The following is a 26,938-nucleotide window of genomic DNA, read 5'->3' as shown; positions in this document are numbered from 1 at the left end:
AGATGTTTATGCTTGCAATACTATATGAGATAGAAAGAAAGAGTATGATGGTTGTTCAAGGTATGCATGAAGAAGAAAGTAAGGGAGTTGTGGGTTGTCTAGTAGGATGATCCTTTACCTCGTTTATTTCCCCTTTTGTAGTGTTTAGGGTCAACTGTCATCTTGTTGTCAACTGTCGTCTTGAATGTGGTAAGTTGTAACGCATGGAGTTGTCATCTTTGATAAGAATGGTATAACGCATCCAACGTGTATATTGCCATATTGGCGGGAGAGGATCGTTGAGAACATGCTTGAATGACCAACCTCCTTATACGCATGTCCGGATAAACATTCAATGGTTATTTGGGGTGCCTAAAGATGAGTAAGCCAAACTCATTCTCCATTTAGTTTATGGGCTTGGTTAGTCCGTACGCCAATTACTTGTGGATTTTCAGGGGCGTTTTCGAAAACGGATTTTGGCCTATACAACATGAAATAACATATTTTTACTGATACTACAAAAATATATTTTTGGACTTTCACAGGCATCAGATATCAATGGATATTGATGGGCAATTTATGATATTTATTATAATAATAACATTATTACTATTATATGACCATATGTATTTTTGTTGATATTCCAATATATATTTTGGGACTTTCGAGGGCATTTGGATATCTCTAGATATTGATAGACAATTGGTGAATACTTATTATTGTTATTATTATTGTTATTATTATTATTACTATTATTGATGATGGGATCCAAGAGTTGTTACATTTACATCGAATTGTCACGTCATTAATTAAATAAGCGTTAAGGCCATATAAACACTCTTAAGGTCGTTCTAAGAGGTTTATAGTCCATCTACTCAGGGGCGGACCCAGCAAGGGGTCTGTGGGGTCACGTGCCCCCACGACGCAAAGCTGGGTTCCAATAGCAGCGGGTCTGGCCAGAAGAAACCTATATTAAGCTTAATAGGTGATATAAATAACACTAATTAGAGGTAGTCAAGTGGCTCCTTAGTTCTTCCTATACTCTACAGGTCTTGGGTTTGAATCTAACATGAGATGTATTTATTTACTCAAGTTTTGTTCATCTAGGCTTTGTTAATGTTATAGTTTTGTCCGAAAATTAAATATAACATCTATTATTTATCTAATAATCAACAAATATTAAATGGTTAGTTTCATGCTTTTATTTCACATTCTTTCGGCGAATTATTATTTGGGTTTTTTGAGCTTTTATTTATGCGTCTATTTCACACTCTTGACATACATACACTTTTTTCCTATCACACTCACATCTCTTTAATGAACTATCGATCTTTGATATAATTTCCAGTGTTTAGTTTTTAATTTATGTTTTTTACGTTTATTTCACATTCTTTCAGCGAATTATTGTTTTTCGCATTCATATTGAAATAAATTAAATAAACATACTAAATTTTTAAAATTTTAGAATTTTCTAATCTAATTTTGTATCAAAAATAAAAATTTGGTGTGGCCAACTATATATATGATATGACTTATTCCAGTTCATTTAAATTTTTATCTACTACTATTAAAATGTGCCCCCATAAGTAAAAATTTCTAGGTCCGCCACTGCATCTACTCCTATTATTACTTTATTTATAGCCTTAGTTACAAGTACTCCCTCCATCCCATTTTGTTTGGGTGTTATTCCTTTTAAGGAAGTCCCAAAATGTTTGTCCACTTACTTTAAATAAGACTCATTTATTACTAACTTTATTGATGTTTATCAATCTACCATTACTAATAATACTAGTAAAAAGTTTCAATTAGTTCTACACTACTTCCAATGCAGTTTCTATTGTAATACTCTAAAGTAAATATAGATAATTGAGGAAAATATTTTTAGTTAGGAAGCCATAAATGAAAATTCTTAATAAATTGGATTTCCTAAAAGCTTAAACAGGGACGGAGGGAGTATAAATCTAAATGGCTAGCGCTTTGGGGAAAATAAAATAATTTTCGGGGTGTGAAGACTTGGTAAAAAATTGGTCAATTTTGTTTGACAATTTTATTTTGTAAGTTGTTATAGGGAAATAAAAACAAAAATAAAAAACCCTCCACCTCACCTCCCTCCACCTCTCTCTCTCTCCCCACCTCACCTCTCTCTCTCCCCACCTCACCTCTTTCTCTCCCCACCACTCTCTTTGTCTTCTCCGACCAGGTCGCTGGTCGGAAAATTTTCCTGTCGGCGACCTGGTCGGAAGAAGACAGAGAGAGGGGTGGGGAGAGAGAGAGAGAGAGGTAAGGTGGAGAGAGAGAGGTGAGGTGGAGAGAGAGTGAGGTGAGGTGGAGGGTTTTTTTATTTTAATTTTGAAACATATTCCCCGTAAAATATGTTTCCCCAAAAAATTTTCAATATTCCCTTTAAAATTTCACATCCCGAAGAATATTTAGCTTTCCCCAAAACGTTGGTCATCTAAATCATAGAATGCTTCCATATTGACATTTGATTACCGGACATCATAGGCTCAAGTTCAACAAAAAAAAAGACATCATAGGCTCAAAAGGGTGTGCCCAACAATTGCATTAAAGGGGGTGACTGATATTTATTATGACTATATTATTATTTGTTATTTTTATCATAATAAATGAAATATATCATCTCTCCAATCTTAAATCAGTAATGAGATTCCACTATGAATTATTTGTGGGATTTTATCACTTTACACCATGTTTTAGAAATTGATTTTCATAAATCTCCATGTTTTTTTATCACTTTCGTTCTCCACCAGGTTCCGTCATATTTAACAACACAAACAGTTAAAGTTTTTAAAATGACTATACTACCCATTTTACATAATGCACCAGCCAAGCCGTCTTCATCTTCAACCTCCAAACTTGATGACCCATATCACCAACCTCATATTAGATCAGAACAAAAATCTTTTGAACTCTGTTTTCACAACAAACATAAAGATAAGATCTTGGATTCTTATTTACCTTATATATTGAAGAAATCTCGAGAATTAAAAGAAGAAAACAAGGTTTTAAAGCTTCATAGATTTTTATGGAGATATGGGTGGTTATGGTGTTTGGGGTTCAATTAATCTTGAACACCCTACAACTTTTGATACATTAGCAATGGACCCAAACCTTAAAAGTGAATTAATGGCGGATTTAGAAAGATCTATTAAAAGAAGGGATTTTTATGATGTTGAGAAGTAGGATGTCTGAGTATAGGTTTTGAAATATGGGTTTTGTAGATAATATTATTATGATGCGAAAAATTGTTTAGTAAGAAGTTTAATTAGAGGTTATATGTACGGGCATGATTCATATTTAGGAAACGGAAGTTTAACTCGGGGATTTATGAAAATCCATTATCATGATAGTTTTTGTTGATAATAATATAATGATCTAAAATGGGTAGTATAGTCGTTTTAAAAACTTTAACTGTTTGTGGTGTTAAATATGACGGAACTTGGTGGAGAATGAAAGTGATAAAAAAACATGGGGATTTATGAAAATCAATTTCTAAAACATGGTGTAAAGTGATAAAATCCCATTTGTTCTATATAACATAGTTACAGGTCAGAATAAAAAAGAAAGACATTGGGATGTTTTATTCTCTTATTCCTTAAGTTTTCTCTGAATGGAAGTAGTTTTGAATTTATTTACAACCAAAATCAAAGTCAGAACTAGTCACTGTACTAATTCCATTCAGTTACCCCAAGATTTTGACTGTCGAACAGATACATTGAAGATAACGCCTTCGAACCTAACGCCTACTTTAGTGTTGGATGTTGTGGAGCACGTGTGACCATTAGACCTAGACCTAGTGCTGTGGGTGTCTTCATCCAATTCAAAAGTTTTGTGATGATCCAATTCATGCAACATTTGTCCTGGATTTAATTAGAATAAATTCCTTTACCTAACTACAGCATATAAAAATACCTTACAATGCACCAGTACCACTCTTTAGCCAGACAGAATCCATTCTTTGTCACCTGAAAGAAGTTATGCTAAAAAATCATATCTTATATCTCCCCACTGCAACAAATCCAAAGACATAACTACACCATATTTCTAACTTAAAGCTCTAAAACTAGAAAGAAGAAATCCAATATACCCCAAAAACAAAAAGATGGGTTGGTTTTGGAGAGAGAAAAGAGGACCAGAATGGAAACAGGGGTGGAGAAACCAGACAATATCTTCAACTTCACTTCCTCCACTACCCTTTCTTTCACTCTTTGCCATTGTTCTTCTCTTCCTCTTTATTTCTCAGTTCACTGGTTACAAATATCAAGTAGAACAAACAATGTTCAATTTCCGTATCTTTCTCTTTTTACTACCTGTTTTACTCATCTTTGTCGTCCGAAATATATCCATAAATGGAATGAGTTTTGGTTTTCGATTTCCACGCTCATGTGCACCACAACACAATCCAGATAATAGCAATTCATCGTCATCGCCATGGGGATTAGCAGTATTACTGGTAGTACTTATACTAATGGTTTCTTACAAGTCATCCTTCGATTCACAATGGTTTCGGCCTCTATGGAGATCAAATTGATACACATATAGTGATCTTTTGATAACTCAAAAGTGAGTGACTTCGATTTTATCTGTTTTTTGAGTTCTTGTAAATGTCTTGTAAATATTACTCCGTATTTTGAAGCTATTTGATTTTGAGTGAGTTTAGTGGAGTTGTTTGATGTTCAATTAATATAGACTTTCAAAATTATAGCTCAATTCAAAGTCGCGTGCTTTAGCTCATCAAAATCTGAGTTATAAAATGCTGTCATTAGAAAAAGATGTTTAAACTTTAAACACATATAAGGATCACTATGCACACACTTCGTCTCCCAGTAACGTGGGATTTCTTTACAATAATTACAGATCCTTTCAGTGACAACTTCTTAGTTCAATTTAGTTGAATTTTGGGAAACTTAATTCAGTTTTTAAGTGAAAACCGAAAAAGGGCGGATGCTTGTTAGAAATTAAATTGTTTATTTTAAGGAATGGGAAGTCGAAAAATTTCTGTCAAAACACCAAAACTATTCAGATTTTCAGAACTTATATAAAAATCAACAAACAAAAATTTCGAAATTGAGGTCGAAACAAACTTACCTTCACTTTTTCTAGAATGATATTTCTTCATTTCTTCTGTACAAATAAAATATTCTTGTTATAGATTTTGAAAGAAAATCTATAGAGGGAGAGGACCATGAAATACCCTCTGCTAGAAGGAATTTTTTTTTTAGAATTTGACTTTGATGTACCAAAATCATTACAAGAATATTTTCAACTTTTCGATACTGAAGGGCATTCAATGTTGGAATGATTTAAAGGCACCTCTATTTAGTTTAAAGTTAAAGGCACCTCTATTTAGTTTAAAGTTAAAGGCACCTCTACTTAGTTTAAAGTCAACTTTAATATAAATATCCTCTCACAAAGATGTGATAAGTTAGGTAAGTGCTGAAAGGAATTGATCTTAGGTATTCGAATATTTTCAACTTTTCGATAGTGAAGGGCATTCAATGTTGGAATGATTTAAAGGCACCTGTATTTAGTTTAAAGTTAAAGGCACCTCTATTTAGTTTAAAGTCAACTTTAATACAAATATCCTCTCACAAATATGTACAACTGTCTTGATACACATGAAGAGATTGTATCAAGACAACTAGAACGGTTTTGGGAGATTTTACTCGTTGGTGTCAATTAGGTGGTCTGTGGACTTTTGTTGCTCTCCATGGCGCTTTCGAACTAATAGGTTTCATGTTACGTCAATTCGAACTTGCTCGATCTGTTCAACTGCGACCTTATAATGCAATCGCATTCTCTGGTCCAATTGCTGTTTTTGTTTCTGTATTCTTGATTTATCCACTAGGCCAATCTGGTTGGTTCTTTGCACCTAGTTTTGGTGTAGCAGCTATATTTCGATTTATACTGTTGTTCCAAGGATTTCATAATTGGACGTTGAACTTTCATATGATGGGAGTTCCTCCACGCTCAGACTTACTTAAAATAAATTGCGATGCAGCTTTTGAGCATGGAGAAGCAATGGTTGCAGCTATATGTCGGAATAGCAAAGGAGAGTTTGTAATGACTGCTGTGAGAAGTTGTGTAGCTTCAATAGCAATGGAGGCTGAAGCTAGAGGGATACAATTGGCTGTATACATGGCGAAACAAATTCCTGAGTATGGGTGTGTCATTGAAGGAGATGCATTGACTATTATAAAAGCTTGTTCAGATCACTCGGATAAGGAACCATGGAGGATTCAATCTATTATAACTGAGATTCAAGATGATTCGGCCAAACTTCAACAAGTGGAATTCAAGTATTGTCCTCGAGAAGCAAATAATGTCTCGAATTCATTAGCAAAGTTCAATTTTAAGCTTAAATTAAATCAAACTATGGAGACCTATGAGACTCTGAATTGCATTGTAAGCTCGTTGGCGTCAGATTTAGCTAACACTAATTTTTGCTCAAGTAGCTAATAAATAAGGCAATTGCCTCAATTCATCAAAAAAATTACATAAATTTATAAAATTTCACACAAAATTTTTTTCCCACACAACGTACGCACTGAAACCAAATTTTCATAGTTTATGGCTCGAGGCTACTGCTGAATATAACTACTCAGATTCATGTCAGTTAGAAGGAGAAAGACTTTTTGATTTTTTGGTGCCACGAGGGGCCTACCTCGTGCCTCCTTGGTGTCCTACGTGGGGGTGAGTTGGGGAGCTCTTAGAGCATCTCCAGTGGGACACTCTATCAAACACTCTAAAGGTCCTAGTTGTCAAGGACCAATAGAGATTCTCTTTCCTAAATGTCAATATAGCGACACTCTATTTTTTGTTGGTCTCCAGTGGAGATCTCAAAAGTGTCTTTGCTTAATAGACATGTTTTTTTTCAATTCAATAGATAAAAAGTAATTGAAAAGCAAGATTTTCTATTGGTTGAAATTTAAAAGTAACACTTAGAGCATCTCCAATGGGAGACTCAATCTCTAACACTTAGAGTGCCACATAGATTTTTTGGAGTTTTTGTTAAAAAACCATCTGCAATGGAACACTTTATTAGACACTCTAATATGAGGTGGACACATTTATTATAGAGTGTCTAGAGAGAGAAACTCTAAAATGAGAGTGTCTACTTGAAACTCTCTAAGTGTTACTTTTAATTTTCAACTAAGAGTTTCTCTCTCTCTAGACACTCTATAATAAATGTGTCCACCTCATATTAGAGTGTCTAATAAAGTGTTCCATTGGAGATGATTTTTTAACAAAAACTCCAAAAAATCTATGTGACTAGAGTGTCTAATAAAGTGTTCCATTGGATATGATTTTTTAACAAAAACAACAAAAAAAACTATGTGGCACTCTAAGTGTTAGATATTGAGTGTCCCATTGGAGATGCTCTTAGAAGCTGAATCTCTTGGGCTTTGATTCATTGAGCTCATACGGTGAGGTATGAGCTCGCTCTCGTGGCCTTAGATTTCCAAGATCAACGGCATTCAACAAGAGCGCAAGGTGGTGCCAGCTTGCATTCACACTAAGGAAAAGGGTAACAGTAGAAATACTTCATATAAGTCTAAGTATTAACGAAATTGCCACCCTCTTTACTCCATTTCCTGCACCCTGCACGCTCCTCTTTTGTGCTTTCTGCCCATTAAAACCTATGTGCTTTGGTTAGTTTGATTCACATCTGTTTCATTTTGAAAACAATTTCAGAGAAAAAAAAGAGGTAGAGATGAGTTTGAAACAGAGGAGAGAGAGAAGAGATTGAAGTTATGATGAAGATGGATAATAGTTTTGAAGAAAGAAAACCCAGAAACAAAATTATTAACAATAGTTTTGAAGATGGATAATATGTTGAGAAGAGATTGGTTAGTTTTGAAGAAAGCGAACCCAGATGAAGATGGATAATAGGTTTGTATCCCGTTGGAGAAGTAGTTGTTCTGTTAAAATCATCAAGTGGTAGGCTGGTAGCAGTAGTTCCAGAGGAAGAAGATGAAAGTTGGAATCTAATGACTAATGGAAGATGAAAGTTGGAATCTAATGACTAATGGAAAGGGGGTTATCATTAAGTAACAGTAACTAATAATCTGATACTACTACTATTAACAAGGAGTTAGAAACCACCATGTTCCCTACATCAGTAGTACTTGATTTTACTTATTCCCTTTTCATTCTGTTTTAAGTCTAATACAAGTTTCTAAACCAATTTCTGATTGTCTTCTTCCTTCCACACCTTAACTCCTAAAAACCCATGTCCGAAGTCCTCTGAAAAGAATAACCCATGTTTTCTTTTTCCTCTTTTGTGTGATCATTTTGATGTCTTGACCTTAAAATGGAACAAGAACTCTTCTCTTGCTGAAATTGCTATAATATTATGACCTTAATCAAGATGTAAGCTTGACCCAGAACAAGAATTTTAATTCAACCTTTTCGAAAATCATTGTGAAAGTAGAAATGTAAGTTTTAATCCAATAGTAGAAGAGAGGAACGACCAGGAGCAAGGATGGGCTAAAGAGAGTGGCAATTTCGTTAATACGTAGACTTATATGGGGTATTTCTACTGTTACCCTTTTCCTTAGTGTGAATGCAAGCTGGCACCACCTTGCGCTCTTGTTGAATGCCGTTGATCTTGGAAATCAAGGGCTACGAGCTCGAGCTCGAGCTCATACCTCACCATATGAGCTCGAGCTCAATGAATCAAAGCCCGAATCTCTTTTACATCTTTCTTCCCAAGTTAGCATCTCCCTCACCCATTTCTCTCTGCCATTTTCCTCAAATTAGGTATTAGAGAGATAGAGGCCTACTATAAATGTTACATTCCCAATTAGAATCAAGTTCTTTAGATAATCAAGCTTCAACAGATAAAATTTAAAACAACAGAAGGTAAAGATAAGTATTTGTGGATCAATAGGTAGGAATCAGAGGTTGGTTTAGGTTTATCAGTCAAGATGCTTTCAGAAACACGGACCAAATTGTTCCTCATCATTTTCCTCTTCCACATCTATTCAATTTATTTCACTATTTTGTGACTCAAACTAGTATAACCTTAGAAATAAACTCGAGGCCCATGGCTGAATCAGATTGATTTCAAGTCAAAATCAATCAAATTACTCAGATTCATGCCAGTCAGATTGATATGAGAAAAACAAAACACTACCACTTTTCAGATAAATCAAACCCAGGAAGCCTATAAATGACATTAGTTAACAGAAAATCACTGATATTTCAATATGAAATCAATTTTATAATATTTCAGATCAACTTCTTCGGATAATCAAGCTCTTAGAGATAAAATTTAAAAACCAAAAGAAAGAAAACAAAACAATCTGTGGATCAATAGGAAGGAATCAGAGGTTGGTTAAGGTTTATCAGTCAAGTTGCTTTCAGAAACACGGACCAAATTGTTCCTCATCATTTTCCATTTCCACATCTACTCAATTTATTTCACTATTTTGTGACTCAAACTGTAACCCTAGAAATTTTATAACCATAGAATAATTACCAAAACAGAAAAAAACGAAGAAAGAAATTATCATCAGAGACTTAAATACTAAGAATCATGATTGGATAATCCATCATATTGTTGCAGTTATTTTTCTCATCATATGATCTTTTCTTTCAACTCTTATAGTTAATAGAAAAAAAAAATAACATAAATACCTAAGAGAAAGAAGAGAGGTAGTAGAAGCCAGGAATTGTGTTTTAGTGTTGAGGCTCCATTCATTATATAGACTTTTCGACGAAACCCTAATTCGGCTAAGAGCTTAGGGTTTGATGATGCTTCCCCTGAAAAGCGCCGTTATCTCCTTCACTCCAAACAGTAAGGGCAAAATTGTAAGTGTATACACACTTACACCGGTGAGAGTTGTGAGTGGCCCATAAAATAAAAAGAGTTGTGGGTGATCGTACTGAGGGATTTCAAGCCCAACACCTTTATATACACTCATCATCTTCCTCTAAAACCATAATCATATTATTGAAGCTCTTTATTTGTGTTTTAATTGTGAAAATCATAGAAATGAGAGAAATTTTACATTCTTATTTTGATCAAAATAAAACTGTAAAAATTGAAGAAAAATTCAATCAAAAGGTATCCTAACATCCCACGCATCTTTTTCTAAGTTTTTGTTACTGATGACTTATGTTACACACTGGTTTCGTCTTTCCGACAATTTGTGTACAACATTGATTTCATCTTCTTCTCTTCAAATTTTGCTCTTTGTTATCTCTCAGTAGGACTCCAACGATATCTTATGTTGCATCTTTCTGACCGTTTAAGTAAAAGCTTAAGTGGAGAATAAGAGAAAAGAAATAGAGAACAAGAAGGAAAGAAGTGTTTTAGGCTGTTAGTGTAAAAATGGGTCTAAGTGTGAGTGTGAATAACTGTGGACGTAAGGGACATTAGTCGGTATTGTAAGACACATGGTCTAGGAAATCAAGAGGAGTGGACTTGGATTGTAATCCCCGACCCCTCCTACATCTGTACTGTAATCCAACCTTAGGGTTGTTCCTTTTTCAACAAAAGAAATAGTGGCTCGTTGGCCGTTGCTATAATAACTCGCTATTATCGTACAATTTTGCTTCTTTCAACAACAACAAAAAAAGAAATCGTACAAATTTGCTACATAATTATTGTATTTCTGAGCCAAATTAGAAAAACTAGGTACACAGCCTATTAGAAGACCAAGAAATTTTTTTTCTTATACCTGATTCCTCCAGTTCCTTGCCCTCCATTTCTTTCTTCGTACTTTCATTTTAACACCACTTACATCCACCAAATTTCACCGAAACAACCCCATTCAACACAGTAGCTACCAAGAACCTGAGTCAGTTTCTTTCATGATTGAGAGATAGGAACGTTCGATAGATGATTCAGAACCAAATTACATGACAACAAAAATAGAAAACAAAATAGAAGTATATCTTCCATTCAGCTTTAAAATTACATGAAATATATTAGGATTAGAAACTTACAAGATTTCAAGAAGCTTACAAGCACCAGTTAAAAAAATACAATCATAATTCGTACAAGTGCATCCCTGCATGGGGTATTGCCAAGAACAGCACAAGAGACTCTACGCGAGTTCTCTTACATGTTAGAATATCGTCAGTAAAACCAAACCATAAAAGTGTTCCTCCTTGCTTCGAGTGGAATCAAGGACAGGTTATGATGGAGTCTTCAGTTTCGGAACTTTAAATGTGGATGAGAACAACCTTGGAGTATCTGATTTTGGAATACCCTCAATCTTCCTCCTTGAATTCCGCTGTGATTCCTGTTAACAGATGAGAATCATAAATCTCTAGATAACAGAATGCTACTGATCTTGAAATAAGTCATTGAACAGTAGGAAATCTCATGAATTACCAATGAGAAAAAAAACAAGATTTCGCATAGTTGAAAAACGAGATTAGAACAAAAATTGAAAGATATACAGAAACCGTAGACTAAAAATAACTGTTCCGCGTATCAAATTTCAGTGCTCAAACCAGACACATAAACACATTGGGGCACATGAACTACAAAACTAAACTTTCTCAAAAGAGCCAAAGTTATTTTAGCATGTTAAGTATACGCTGAGGGACAATTTGACAACAAGTAGGTTAAAATATCGGAAAATACCAGTGCTGGTCATGCATTCTGTTTAGTGATATTGCTTTAGTCTTAGATAGATGCTCTTAAGTGTGTAAGTAATAACTGATGTCATCAATTATTGCCAATCGTTTTGAAGTCCTTGCCTTTGATATCAATTAACACCCAAGGGTGGGACTCGGCTATATTAGGCGTCTATGGATAATATGAACTTCAATCAGATGGGCACCCAAGGATAGTATAAACTGGTGCGAAATCAGGCTGGGCCGGTGCCCATGTAGTATTATGTTCTGGGGCAAGGATTTGGGCCGAAAAAAATATATAAAAGACAGTGAGGGGCCCAGACAAATGGATCACTTTGCGGACTCACAGGAAAAAAAACCCCACACCTAGTATTTCCTATCCTTAGTTTCACTGTTTGCCATTGTTGTCGACTATAGATAATTCTTACTTTCACTGTCTGCTGTGGTCGATAGAAAATTACCCTCCGCTCACAGAAAGAGAATTTCCTCATGTAAAATTTACCAATTACATAACTATTTAGAGGAAATGAACCCTCAAAACATAATATACAGGTTAACAATGATCAGACACTAAACATACATACAACTTGCAGAATTTAGCATACCTTCTCGGAATTTTTGTCTAGAGAGGTTTGTAACGTGGCCAATTCTTTTCTCGATTGACGTTTCCTTCTATCTTTAGTATCCTTTTGGCCTTCTGTGCTTGTAGTACTTGGTTCCGTTGTGCACCGATTCAAGAGTGGTGTGACTGCAGAACCTCTGGAAGCTCTTAGCAACTCTACCTCTCGAGACAGAATTGAATTCTCTCTATTGGATTTATCCAATTCACCTTCAAGCTTACCTATTCTAGCATTTAACTCCGAAATAGTCTCATCCTTTTTGCTATTTGACGACTGCAACTTTTCCATACTAGTTAGAAGTTCCCTTATCTTCTCATTTGACTGTTCAACTTCGATTCGCTTACTCTTCAGAAGACTAGTGTAGTCACCTTCCATCTTCTTATACTGATTCCATACAAAATTTCTTTCTGAGAGCAGTGCTGAAACCTCCGAACTATTCTTCGAAGTAAGCTTCTCGTAAGCGCGTTTATGTTTTCGAATTTCAGCTTCCATTATCTTCAATTGTCTTTCATCTTCCTTGGAATTTTCTATAGATTTCGGATTACCATCTCTTTGTTTTTCAACTTCTAGATCTATAGCACCAAATTTTTCCTATAAATGAAAGGAAGTTTAGAAGAAACTAGATAAAAATACTGTTTAAAATCAAAATCTGAGAAGGAAACTGAATAAACAATAACAGATACCTTTTGCTCAGAGCATTTTAATGTCAGGTAGTCAAACCATGACCTAAAGTCCTGCAAATCTTCCTCTACATCTTCTGTTTTAATGGAAAGATTAGATTAGAAAAGAGAAACTCAAGAAACATCTCAAGATTGAAACTCAAGCAGTGAAATTTACAACCAATTATTACATATTAAAAATAAGAGAAGGAGAAAACCCTAAAATCAATTTCCCCATTAACAAGCTTTAGTGAAATTACAACAAAACCCTAAATCTAAAAACCTAAAAAAGAGAGATTTTTAACCTAATTTGAGCTTGTAAAGAAAAGATTCTTTCTGCTTAATTCCAATCACCAGATCTGCTTTTGCTATCTCCAACAAGCGAAACATTTCAGCCTTCGAAAGATCCATCTTCAACTGCAATAATATTAGAACATGAAGCTAGTGAATAAAAAGAAAAGGAAGAAAAAAAAACCTAGCACCGCAAAACCAACAAACCCTAAATTAATTACAAAATTTGGGGGTTTTCTTGATTTTACCTGGGAAATCTGATCTTCGAGTAAATGAACATCAGAAACCCAACAATCATGTTGATTTTTGATAAAATCTTCTAACAATTTTCTTTCTTTGACGAAAGATTCGAGCTGCGTTTGCTGAGTACGCGAGATATCTACGAGAGTATTGAATACTTTCTGCCATTGAAGGCGTTCAGATGAAACATTCAAAGCTTTATCGTCCAACATTGATGAAGAAACAGTAGAAGAAATAAAGAGAAGAAGAAGAAAGACGATGCTGAGTTAGATTTTTGAAAAAAAAAGAAAGTGCCGTTTGGACTTCAGATTGGAAGAGGCGCTCTCTCTACCAACGGTATAATTTTTTGGTTGCAACTTTATCTTGAATACGCTACGCTGTCAACGGCTACAATGGTTCTCTGGTGAGGGGGCTCAACTGTAAATGATTTGGGTGTAGGTTCTTAACATTATAATGTTTTAGGGGTCCAAAATAAAACTCAAATACGATTTAAGGCCTACATATAATAGAAAATGAGTGTTAGCCTGTTAGGCCTTTCTTATCTAGGGTGAGAAACTGATGGGCTAGAAAGGTGCATATTAGCAAAATCCATCAAATGAAATACAGGTTTGAAGTAATCTCCTTCCAGTATGCAAGCAGGAATTCAAATAGTTTAGCAGATAAACTCGCAAAATGGGCTAGAAAGAAGAATCAGAGCAAAACATGGAAGAATGTCCCCGCCTGTTTAGTTAATTTGTACTGTAAAAATAAGCTGCGACAGTGTAATAACGCTTAAGGTTCTATAAATATTCCGTTTCAACAAAAAAAAAAGAAACTGATGGGACGGGCACATACTCTTTCAGTCCTGAGGGATCGGACATTAGGACAAATAGGGGGCACTTTTTTTTTTTGAGTGAAAATAGGGGGCACTTGACAAAGTGTTGTTGTTCCTTGCCCATCCAAGCCCACCTAAATTGTCAAACAATCTGGGTAAAAGACCATTTGGACTCGGAGACAATTTTTACTTTTTTTTTTTCGTTCGAACACAGTCCATAAATATAGTCCAACCAAAAGTGTTCTATCGCTGAACTCTTTTATAAGAAATTCCAATCATTTTTTTTCTTTTATCACTACTGATGTGGGGGATAAAACGTGGAGAGCAAAACCGATTTTGTAATAATAATATTGTCCCACATTGTAAACTCTTTGAGATAAAGAGATACAAAGCTTTATAAATAAGAAACGTGTCAATCTTATTCTTACGATGCACATCAATGTAAGTGTGCAATCTAAATGCTAATCCTATTATTTGATCATTTTCCATATTACAATAAAAATGTCCAAGTAACTCGAAAATATCAACCAGTCGGGCTTATCTGTCGGACTCAGACAGAAGGCTGGTTAGAGATTTTTGTTTGTGCCCCGACTAAACTTGGCAGTCCGGACGGGTAGTATTCGTCTCGGTCATCAAGCGCCCACGGACACATCGAGCGCCCACAAACACATCGAGCTAAGGTGGTTCACGGGTGGATCCAGTCTCGAGGCCCTTTTTCCCACCTCTATTCTTAGCTATTGGGCAATTCCCCTTGTAGTTTTGAAGGGCACCACTTTGTGAAACACAAGAAAAATTTTCAACTACAAACTTCTGAACTTTTCTTGTTTTTTTGTGGTTTTCATTTTTTGTTTCCCCTACTTACTCCCACCATAATTCCTTCTACACGTCCATAATAGTTTTTTTCTGCAAATGTCTCCCTCTTCTCTTTCGACCACCACTGTCATTCTTTCTCTCTCATCTCCCCTCACTCTCTCTATTAATTCTGGCAAAGAGGACAACCCCTTCGTTTGAATCCCAGTCTAGTTTAGGGGGAGAGGAGGGAGAGAGAGAAAAAATAAGTTGTGGCATGAGGAAATGAGCAAGAAAAAGGGGATGAGAGAAATGGTAGTGGTGGTGGTCAGAGGTAGCAGTCGGATAGGGGTGGGCGCGTAGAGATGACGAAGAAGAAATTTTGTTGGCCTAAAAATTTAAACCCATAATTTCTCTTTAAAACTTTACACCCGATAATATTTTACAAAACCTACAATTCTCCTTAAAATTTTGTACCAAATATCTTTTGTTTCTACAAAACGTCGACCTTTTGAATCTTAAGACACGATTACTCCTAAAGAAATTTGATCCAAAGCTCGCCCCAAATCTAATTTCTTCTTCTATATCCTACCAAACCTTCCAAACTCATAAACAACCTTCAAACCACCTTTCATTCCTAATAACTCGTTTTACTACGACAACTTCGATCATCTTCCCTCCAACCAACCATCTTCTCCATCCAAACTGCGGAAATGTAAATCACTTTAGACATCTTCATCACCTTATCCGTCATCATTCTAGGTTCAAATTCAACGTAACTGTGTCCTTGCATCATATTTTTACCACCATTAATGGATTTTTATGTGAAAACTTTGATCAAGAAAAAATTGTTTTTTGTGTTCTTGGACATTATTCGATACAAATTAATTGGTGAATTACATTTCTTTGACATTATCGGTTAATATTTCAGAGTGTTGTCGATCTTCATCAAATCGTACATATTTTGAATTGAGATAATTGTTTTTTTTTTTTTTTTGAAAAATTGAGATAGTTGTTAAAGAGGACATAATTCTGAAACCGACGTGCATGCGTGATTAACATCAGATAGGAACAAATTATTGTCTAAAAATTTAACATACAACAACACCATTCGGTAGAAACAGGAGCAGGAAAGGATCCTATAAGAGTTCTTTTTTTTTTTTTGGAAATTGACTACGATGAACGATAGTCATTACAATGACGTTGATATATCAAATATGTGATAAGCACAATACTGTCAAATTTAACAAGAACATGTATAAAACCCAACTAAAAATTCAAAGACTTTTGGAGTATATGTCTACACTTTAAACCACTTGGACAACAAGTGTTGATGGATCCTATGGGAGTTGAACAAGATAAAGCACGTGGGAGTACTACGAGGTACGACAGGAATTTGTAAAGAGTGCAATAAGGTTGGATGATGGAAGGGGGCAGGTTATTGTTGATCAACCTCATCAGAATTATGTATGCAGTTGGGTTAATGTGGCACGCACTTCCTACTTATGCCCCCACCCACCCACGGACACAAAAACTCTGCAACTTCTCTTAGACAAGAAGAAATCCCATCGGATCAAAGAGACTCATAGAGAGATAGAGAGAGAGAGAAATTAGAGAGAGAGAAGGATGAGAGGAGGACCAAAGAAGCCGATCCATGTAGTTGCAACATGGGTGAGGAGGCAACCACCAAAAGTGAAGGCCTTTTTAGCAGTCATATCCGGCATGGCTGCTCTTGTTTTCCTTAGATTCATCGTTAATGATCACGATAACCTTTTTGTAGCAGCAGAAGCCGTTCACTCTATCGGTATCTGTGTTCTTATTTATAAGCTTATGAAGGAGAAAACTTGTGCTGGTAATTTCCCAATTTTCCTCATTTTCAGATTTAATCTTCCTTAGGTTAGGGCTACTAATGATCTTCCTTAGTTCTATTTTAATTATTTAGGCAATTTGATTGATTTTTTTCATTCTTTGAGATGGATCAATTAAGGGTTTTCAACTTCTGGAGTCTGAACTAGGGAGTAATTTCCATGTTTTTATGCCTAAATTGCTACTTTATTTGAATATTGGTAAATAACTGATACAGATCTGTTTTCTCCTTTTGTTGGCCGCATGAGTTGATGCCTTCCATTTATAAACAAGATCGCATGCCTCTCTTCCTTTGGATTTCTTATGGACTTCTGTCATTAGACATCAACAGAGAATTATTCATTCTATTTTATGCCTTAACTTGATTTAGGAGTATAGTGGTTTAGATTTGTGTGATTTTCTTCTACAAGTGTTGCCATTTATTTATATAGCATAGCAGACATGTTTGTGAACAATTGGGTGCTGGAAAGAGTCATTTAAGTGTAATTGAGTGAACACTGGATTTTATGCGGTGGTTCAATTTCGTCGGTAAAAAAAATGCTTACCCATATGGAAATTATGTTTTTATGCATTAGCGTTCGATCATTTTTTGTTGTAATTGTCACATGTCGCGGTACTTGCTTTGCTTTTTATGGTTGTTTCTTACTCAAGATGCGACTTTTTTTAATGAAGAAATTGAACGACCGCATAAAATCCAGTATTCACTCAATTACAGTTAAATGACTCTTTCCAGCACCCAATTAGAAATCTTTTTTAACGAAGAAATTAACGACCGCATAAAATCCAGTATTCACTCAATTAAAAATCTTTGCTATAGAAGGTTGGCACTTGAATTTCCCTTTGGGTGTTCTTTATTTAAACTTTCAAGTGATTAGGAAGTTCGGATACTTCTCCATTAGTTTTTTAGAAAACCATTATTAGGTTAATGGTTTGGAACCCAAAAGTACCGTAATACCAAATCGAGGAATATCTCTTTTGGTGCATGATTAGTTGATGAGGGCCAATACCCTTCCTCTGTCCTCGAAACAAAGAAGTACACTGGGTTCATTTAAGAAAATAAAATGATGCACTATGTCGCAGAAAATATAGGACGAAGTCATTGAAGAAAGAAACTTATGATGCCACACATATTTATGACTTGATGACTTGTATACCTACCTTAATTTCCAGTATCGCCTTCAATATCTTAGTTCTCTAGATATTGCTTATGCCTTAATGCGTAGTTCCTTTGATTTGAAGTTTTTGATGGTACAAGTTTCTGGAATAGTGTCGATAGTGAATCCATTTACCTATTGCTTTGAACTCTTTGCAGGACTTTCACTCAAGTCACAGGAATTAACAGCCATGTTTTTAGCAGTCAGATTGTACTGTAGTTTCGTTATGGAATATGATATACATACTTTGTTGGATTCAGCTACATTGGGGACGACTCTATGGGTTATCTATATGATACGTTTTAAATTGAGATCTAGTTATATGGAGGATAAAGACAACTTCCCAATTTATTATGTCGTAAGTTTTCTGTCATCTACTTTGTCCAACTCTTATTTATCCTTCGGAATTTAAGAAAATTTGCATATGTTATTTTTCAGCAACTAATTATACTAGGTTGAACTTCAGCGCTCTCTGATGCATCTCCCTCTTGTGTTGGTCTTTTTTTTCTTTGCGGAAAGGAGTCAAGAAAGATCCAGTGTTCATAATTTACTTTGCTGGTAGCCAGAATGTCTCCCTGCTTTCTGCAAATGCATGGAGAACGTATGATGTCTTTTTTTGGTGAAGAAAGAGAGGAATAATTTGATTGATGATATTAAATATCTACAAACATAAAGACCATGTAAACGAGCAAAACCGAAAGAGAAAACAGAAAGAAGGCAAAAACTAAACACCTGGTCTCACAAGGTTGATACAAAAGCTAAGAGTAAAATCCTTATACGACACCAAAAGAGCCCACTGAGTACCCCAAAAGTGAATAACGAAAAGACAACGAAACATAAGATAGTCCAAATCCCACTATTTTACCCCTTCCGAGTAGACCCAACCACCACATGTGAACTCATGATTCATGAATGTCAAGTTTGCAATTGAACATTTGTGAAGAGAAGGGGCTTGTATAGTTTTTATGGAGAGATAACGGGACCTAGCCTTCCTAGGAATTTGGTGGAATTGATACCAACTTATGTATGATTTTATTCCTCGTATATTTTGTTGAACAGAAAAATGACTGTTGGATAAGCAAAATATATCTCCTCTTATCATGCAACCCATAATAGTATAGCTTTTAAATTGGTTTGGCACATTTCTAGACTTGTTTCTTTCTTTTAATCTCCATGTTATCAATAAAAAGCTCACTTGGTATGTTAGATGGCTTATATGGCAACACGGCGTACTTGTTTCCTTTCCTGCTAGTTGGGTTACTTTCAATTCTATATCTTTTTGTTCTTTTGATCGTCCCGTTTGTGGAGTATAATCCCCATACTACCTTGTAGATATGCTAATGCGGTAATGCCTAATAATGTGTCTCAATTTTCTATTTTCTTCTGTAGGCTGTACCGTGTGCTTTGCTTGCTCTTTTTGTCCATCCATCAACATCACATCATATGGTAAACAGAATATGCTGGGCCTTCTGTGTATATCTTGAAGCTGTTTCTGTACTACCTCAGTTGCGTGTGATGCAAAATACAAAGGTACGAGCTATAGAACTTCAATACAAAACACATCAAAATGATCGAATAATATATATTTTCCCGTAACCAACTTTTAATAATGTTTTCAGATTGTTGAGCCATTTACTGCTCATTATGTATTTGCACTTGGCGTCGCGAGGTTCTTGAGCTGTGCCCATTGGGTCCTGCAGGTTTGATTGCGCATCTCTATAGCATTTTTCAGATTGTATAATACTATTGTGCCATCACTGCATACTGTGCCGCACTTACCACCAATGCGCACTGTGACATAATTGCCATCACTGCGTTGAGTAACATTGAGTAAAACTCTAATATGATTCCTAATAATTGCAGTACCTTACTATATTGTTTGGTTTAGTCAGGTAAATTGGTAGAGGTTGATTTTGTCTGATCCACTATTCTAATCTAAAGGAAAATGAATCACAAACACATGGGGCTCCCCCTTGAGGAGGAATGTGTTCCTGATTCATTCCCATGTACCAAACATCATTCTGGGATGCCATTCCTAATGAATGTTCATTCTCGTGCACCAAATATGGCCCAAGTGGCTGTACACCCTTTTTTGTTTGGAACATTGGTTTGGTTTTAAAATTGATGGGTTCAACTAACTACAAGGTCTTACTAACGTGAAATAAGATCAGTTTCAAGTTTAGTTTCAGAACCATTTTCTAGTGTTGATCCCTGAAACTCTTATGAGTCTGACTTTATTGTGAAAAAACATCTAGAGTCAGATTGTTAATTTATCCTGCCTTGTTACATATTTCATTCTAATTGAGAAAGTAAAGTTAAAATTTTATAGAATACCCTCTGGTAATATTTATTTCAGGATATAAATCTTCAGAACTGTTCGTATCTATTTATAGATTTCGTCATAGCCATTTCCTATTTTAACCCCATCTGCAGCGACCGGTTAGATATTGTGATGTACTTATCTAGTGCTAATACTTGTACAGGTATTGGATACACGAGGACGGTTGCTAACAGCATTAGGTTACGGGCTGTGGCCATCTATGGTTCTTCTCTCAGAGATAGTTCAAACTTTCATTCTTGCCGATTTTTGTTACTATTACGTTAAAAGGTCAGTAATGAGCAAAATTGATTTTTGACGAACATAAATTTTTGATGCGTCTCTAACAAGGGATTTGGTATTGTTGCAGCGTTGTCGGTGGACAGCTTGTACTTCGTCTTCCCTCTGGAGTAGTATGAAGTTGGTGGGAGGTTTCATGTGCAATATATGTGCTAATTCTGTTGAGTAATAACTTATAGTTAGCAGGTTATGTTATGTTTGGGTTCCTTGTACTTGTCATTGACTTTGTTTTTCTCTTGCATTCTTGACCTGATAGTAATTTAGTTGTTGTAAAGTTGGGGGGAAAGAAGATTTTGGTAAATATTTTGTGTTATTTTTGGCTTATAAGGTTCTTGAAGAACCTCTCCAACATTTTCCTGGTGGGCAATTAAGAATTACTGGTGTTCCATGAACTCTTATACATTATATCATGTAGTCAACAAGGTGAATGTGTAGAATATGGATGTCTTGATCAAGGAATGAAATTTAGGTTTTGGTGGAAAACTTCTTTTGGTCGGTTGCAAAATCAGGAAAATGATGTGAATATAATTGATAACGATAAAGTGAAACATTGACATTGACATTGACACCCAAATGAACATTGACATTATTAATCGTTATGAAGAGTCAATACAAGGGGAAAAAATGACAAACGAAAAGTTAATGTATTTATAACAGAATGTGTTAGTATGAGGGGAAATATGCAATCAAACCTTTGCAGCAAAAGGTAATTACTGAATCAAAATATTATATAGACTTCTAGGACACAAGAAATAGTTTGAAACAGGAAAGAAGATGTGATCATATGAAATACTTGTATTTATGTTTTCTTATACCTCACATGAAAAGCCGAAAAATTTTTGATCTTTACAACTGACGTTTTTAGACTTTTTATTTATTGGTCTTAATTTTATCTGAATTTTCGTGGTTGCTCGGTTGTTTTCCATTCTAATCATTTTTCTGAGGTAGTGTCACTTTGAGTAACACGTGATTAAGCGTCTTCATAACAGTTGATTTCTTCCGATCTTCATTAGCGGGGTTGGTCTAGCTATAAGTAGAATGTATTTGTTGTGATTAGTTTTAGTGATGGGTCGGGTACCTTCTTAACTAGAATTGGTTTTAATGGAGATTTCCTGGGATTTGAAAGAGGGTTTTCAAGTGGAGAAAGGTCGAATGGAGGAGAGAAATAAGCTTTCCAGTTGTTTACCATTCCTTTCTGGATTTTCGAGTGGAGAAGTAGCATTTCGTCGCTTAGATTAGAGATTTTCGAAGGAAGAAGAAAAAAAGATTTACGATTTTTTTTGGGATCATCGAAATATGTTTGAGAGGTGTAATCTCAACAATTGAAGACAAAGTTGAAAGTATAGTGTTAACTTTTGAAGATAAATTTGGGAGGTTTAATCTCAACACTTAGAGATAAATTTGAAGGGTGTATGTCAAAGAAAGATCGTAAACTTATTCTAAAACTTCTTTTCTTATTATATAGATACTCCATTAGAAAAACTCTAATAAAAAGTCATTTGAGTGGTTTCTATCTTAATGGGTCATTTGACCAAAATCAAAGGAAAAATGTATGTTTCTCCATAAAAGAAAAGAGTGTCAATCCAAATATTAAAGCACTCCAGTTCTATCCCAGAACAGCTAACATGGACGCCCATGTTTTAGCCCATCAGGCTCTACAAGCACCCTCAACAATGTAGAGTTAAATGTCTTGCTAAGCCTTGTCTTAGTAGTCTTTCTTCACGGTGTAATCTTATTGCCGTGTTCGGCCCTGATATGAAGTTTGATTAAAAAAAAAAAAAAAAAAAAAAAAAAAAAAAAAAAAAAAAAAAAAAAAAAAAAAAAAAAAAAGAGTGGGGATGCATTTAGTCAAAACTGATTGATGGAAATAAGGGAATGGGGGAAATTGATTGAGAAGAGGGTCGTCAGGGTTGAATATAGAATTGAGTAATGAAGGGCATGGAGGAGACATGAATTCATTAAATAAGAATCAAGTAACGGTGCACATGCTACATCCCAACTCCATGTGACTCTCTTAACTCCCCATTTCCCTCTTCCTTCCTCCCTTCCTTTACCAATTCCTAAATTCAACTGCAAATCACTTGAATAGATCAAGATACATATATATGTATATACTTATAATAGACTACAAGGATTATTTTTGTGATGGCATTCAGATTTATACTAAAAGAATTTTCAGTTACAATCCCCCAATATTTCACTAGTTCTATTTTTTCTCTACCAATTTACAATAAAAGTTTTTGTTGTCGAGTAATACATATTTTCGATTTGATGGAGGAGACATGATTTTATTTATGTTGCATTTTATTTTTGAAGTTAATAAGTTATAGCCAACACTTAGACATGGTGGGTGATATGGCATGGGATATAGGCATATAGCTAGGCCATCCACTATGTGCTCACATACTCTGCATAATAAATATTGACATGGCGTATCAAGTAGTTGAAATAATATATAATCTAGAGTGTAAGGCATTTTGAACATCTTGTAATTATCTACTGCTATTTGTAGATATAGCCTATCTTTCAGATTATTCCGCTATTCTGAAATTTATTTTGGTGTGTGAGATGATACTACTTTCAGTTCTGTTCCATATTTGGAACTCTATCATTTTCATCTCCAAATTAAATTCTTGTACCCATATTTAGGTATAAAGTAAATCAAATTGTGTAGGGAGCCAGGGGTGAAATTTGGTATTTTTGTCTTAGAAGTAAAAAATCTTATTATATTGTAAAATGTCATAGTAGGATTGGTATTTCATCGAAAATACCTAGTGTAATGGCAATGGACAATAATAGGTGCATACTTCATATTTGTATGTTTTAATTTGTTTATGTTTCCAAATATATTTACTTTAAATTGAGCTAGAGTATTGATCTTGATAGAAAAATGTACAACTTTTCACCATAAAAAATAAAAATTGTTCCAAGATCCAAGTTTACAAGTAGATGTCTAGTCTAACTTGAAATCCTGGCTCCGCCTTTGGTGCCTATCACATCTGGGGGACATCATATTGAATTTGCAAATATGCATCCTGTTCAAAACCAATTGACAGTTACGGGCAGAAGTTCTATATAACCAGACTTTCCTTGGTTGAATCCACAAATTACTACTCTCTTATTCACATATTATAGGAGTATATATATAATGTATGCATGTGTGTAGTGTGGATGAATGAGACAAAAACTAGAAGTCTAAGTTCTAACGGATCTGTCCAACAAAACATAATATTATAAATAGTCTGGCACAGATTCTAACCTAACATGGGATCCAATTTATAATCGAGAACAAGAACGACCAAAACTAGGTACCAAAACGAAAGAAGGAAGGAAGGAAGGAAGAAGAAGAAGAATTGAAAATGAAGAGCTCAACCTGCATCCCAAAAGTGAAAGGGAACAAGAACAACAAATGCATCTCACCTATCACCTTGTTAGAGAGGTTAAGAGAAGCCATCTTCCGATTTATCTTCTTCACCTCTGACTTCTCTTCCAAACCCACCAGTTCAAATCAAAACAGACGGAGCGATAATACTGTTGTTTCTCCTCCTCCTTCTCGTGGGACTTGTTATCATCATCGGTCCGACCAGCAACACCATACAGAGGCAGTCGCGGACTGTATTGAGTTCATCAGAACACATCACCACTCTACCAGTACTGCTAGTACTAGTAGTTCTAGAGGAGATCTCATTTATCATGATCATGAGGTGGGTTTCCCAGGATGGACTTTGAATTAGCAATTTGTGTGCAAGTGTTTATTAATGTAGTTATCTTGATGAATTTCATGTATTAATTCAAGGTTCTTGAATGGTAGATAGGTAGCTAATCCACTAAGTCTGTGATTGCAATATAGAGATGAAACTGTATCTTTTAGGTCATGTTTTTTATTTTCTCGAAGTCGAATCTAAAATCTTACTCCACGATCTAAATTGATCGGAATAAAATTTCGGTTTAGGTGGAAATTTCACTCGATTCAAAAGTGGAAACGTTTTGGTTTGTGAAGAAATGTTACAATTTTACGAAAATGATAAAAATATGATGTAATTGTGCATAACAAGTCTCTTTAACCATAATTAAGCATAAAAAATGTAATCTTCACTCGAACAATAGTTTATTTAGATAAAATTGTAAATTACTTCCATTTTGTCCTTCTTATTTTTCTCTTCAATCATATTTGAAAACCCTGTGCATCTGAAGTCTAACTTGTTTTGGACACAAAGGGCATTGAGAGACATTACTGAAACCGCCAGCTAGATGTTGTTTCAAACGTGACCCCTCTGCCTCCTATAACTTTGCTGCAATATCTGCTTTGGGACTTTTGGCGGTCTTCGTTTACTTGCAACACATGTTGCTATCCAATGTCGTCTGATTTGTCTTTACGTGACATGCGCTTAAGAAAGAAATGACATAATCACATAAATATCAGTTTAAGGGGATATTTGCAACTATTGAACTACAAACTTGATAGATTTCTGACAAAATTTGGTTAATTAGAGCGCTAATCTAAAATAATGATCAATGAGATGACGAATCTACAACTAATTTGGTTAATTAGAGGACTAATCTGCAATAAAATATCAATTAAAGGGCTAATATGTAATAAATATTGTTAATTAGAGGGTTTAACTGCAAGAAAATGATATTTAGAGAGCTAAAATCAAACCAAACAGTAAAGTTAAGGGGTTAAAATCAAACCAAACTGTTATAACTAAAAGTCGCGGAAGCTATCGAACCTACCTAGAAATTGATCCGACTATGAAGATTAATCGAAAAGCTAAGTCAAAATCAAATATGCGAACAGAATTTAACGAGGTTCGGCTTTAAAGCCTACGTCCTCGGGCGAACAAGAAACCTTTATTGAAGGATAGATGAAGACGACTAACACAACCCGCAAGTTCGTCCCAAGATGGTACGTATAGAATTAAACCTTCTATACTAGATCTTCGACAACCGAGAAATTAAACACCGCTCAAAACTATGAACAAAAAATTTCTCTCTCACTTGCTCTCTCTCTTTAGCTCTCTCTAAAGAAGAGTTGTTGTTGCTTGTGTTGGTGTGTTGATTACAAAGCACTCAACCCCTATTTATATATATTATAAGCCAAAAAATTGGAAACTGCCTATTGAGCCAAAAAATTGGAAACCATCCCAATTTGGAAACTGCCTATTGCTGCCTCTTAAACCTCCTCTTCAATTTTTAGAAACTGCCTCTTACAATTCTACACCTCGTACACAATTTGATATACTACAAATTTTGGACGAACACCAGGATACTCCTTGTAAGATATATCTTCTTTTTGTAACTTCATCCGACTGCACCATATGACCATGGTTGCCTACGTACCCTTTTACAGGATCAAGCCTACCGTAGTTCTACCAACCCTTCACATAAAGATTATATTGTCGCCATTACGCCCTTTCGGGCAACTTAACACGAGCCGATTTGTAGCAATTCCAGACAATGCTGAAACTTGCTACATGTCACCACTTTAGTCAACATGTCCGCGGGATTCTCATCCGCGTGTACCTTCATGAGAGAAACATCACCTTCCTCTATGACATCTCGTACAAAGTGATACCTGACATCGATATGCTTAGTACGAGCATGATGGACCTGATTCTTCGCCAAGTGGACCGCACTTTGACTATCACACCATACATCCACGCACTCCTGCTTAATCCCTAGATCATCCAGAAGACCCCACAACCACAATGCTTCCTTCACACCCTCGGCCATAGACATATACTCGGCCTCCGTAGTAGATAACGCAACTGTAGATTGTAACATCGATCGCCAACTAACTGGAGCACCATGTACCCTAAATACATAACCAGTAGTAGATCGTCTTCTATCTAGATCGCCAGCATAATCCGAGTCAACATAACCGCTTACCTGACATGTGTCTCCACCAAAGCACAAACCCGTATCAACGGTACCCTTCAAGTACCTCAAGACCCACTTCACAGCTTCCCAATGTGTCTTCCCCGGGTTTGCCATAAACCTACTAACCACACTGACCGCTTGTGAAATATCCGGACGAGTACACACCATAGCGTACATCAAACTGCCAACTGCACTAGCATACGGTACACGATCCATATGATCCTTCTCCACCGTAGTAGTGGGAGATTGTTTTCCTGAGAGCCTGAAGTGTGGTGCCAAAGGTGTTGACACCGCCTTCGCATTCTGCATCCCGAACCGAGAAACTACTCGTTCGATGTAACCTTTCTGATTCAAGTACAGTTTCTTACTTGACCGCTCTCTCTTAATCTCCATTCTCAGTATCTTCTTTGCAG

The 26,938-nt window shown here is 35.5% G+C and overlaps 3 protein-coding genes and 3 non-coding genes across 6 annotated transcripts; 2 read left to right on the top strand and 4 right to left on the bottom strand.

The window, feature by feature from the left end:
- The first annotated feature begins 3,999 nt into the window (after positions 1–3,999).
- LOC147551747 (uncharacterized) lies at positions 4,000–4,754 on the top strand. Its single transcript, XM_086670672.1, has one exon. The coding sequence runs from the start codon at positions 4,103–4,105 to the stop codon at positions 4,529–4,531; it is 429 nt and encodes a 142-aa protein (XP_086526798.1). The 5' UTR covers positions 4,000–4,102; the 3' UTR covers positions 4,532–4,754.
- Positions 4,755–8,896: 4,142 nt separating this feature from the next.
- On the bottom strand, positions 8,897–8,973 carry LOC147551746 (small nucleolar RNA SNORD18). Its single transcript, XR_015239022.1, has one exon. It is a non-coding gene; the product is annotated as a small nucleolar RNA SNORD18 (small nucleolar RNA).
- A 352-nt stretch (positions 8,974–9,325) lies between these two features.
- LOC147551745 (small nucleolar RNA SNORD18) lies at positions 9,326–9,402 on the bottom strand. The gene has a single exon (XR_015239023.1). It is a non-coding gene; the product is annotated as a small nucleolar RNA SNORD18 (small nucleolar RNA).
- Positions 9,403–9,512: 110 nt separating this feature from the next.
- LOC147551744 (small nucleolar RNA Z199) lies at positions 9,513–9,594 on the bottom strand. The gene has a single exon (XR_015239051.1). It is a non-coding gene; the product is annotated as a small nucleolar RNA Z199 (small nucleolar RNA).
- Positions 9,595–10,882: 1,288 nt separating this feature from the next.
- On the bottom strand, positions 10,883–13,878 carry LOC147551743 (cytomatrix protein-like protein). The gene is made up of 5 exons (XM_086667013.1): positions 13,414–13,878; positions 13,180–13,291; positions 12,899–12,972; positions 12,201–12,806; positions 10,883–11,255 (listed from the first exon to the last, which is right to left on the bottom strand). Exons 1-5 carry the CDS (start codon positions 13,615–13,617, stop codon positions 11,148–11,150), a joined length of 1,104 nt encoding a protein of 367 aa, XP_086523139.1. The 5' UTR covers positions 13,618–13,878; the 3' UTR covers positions 10,883–11,147.
- A 2,419-nt stretch (positions 13,879–16,297) lies between these two features.
- LOC147551742 (uncharacterized) lies at positions 16,298–20,946 on the top strand. Its single transcript, XM_086667012.1, has 6 exons — positions 16,298–16,860; positions 18,187–18,386; positions 19,418–19,558; positions 19,648–19,728; positions 20,512–20,636; positions 20,716–20,946. The coding sequence occupies exons 1-6, from the start codon at positions 16,635–16,637 to the stop codon at positions 20,762–20,764; spliced, it is 822 nt and encodes a 273-aa protein (XP_086523138.1). The 5' UTR covers positions 16,298–16,634; the 3' UTR covers positions 20,765–20,946.
- The last annotated feature ends 5,992 nt before the right edge of the window (positions 20,947–26,938 follow it).

Source organism: Eschscholzia californica, unplaced genomic scaffold (assembly GCF_041429995.1).
Source record: "Eschscholzia californica isolate CP2 unplaced genomic scaffold, dmEscCali1.0.p SCAF_3, whole genome shotgun sequence".
Classification (NCBI taxonomy): domain Eukaryota; kingdom Viridiplantae; phylum Streptophyta; class Magnoliopsida; order Ranunculales; family Papaveraceae; genus Eschscholzia; species Eschscholzia californica.
This window is presented reverse-complemented; position numbering and strand designations above follow the sequence as displayed.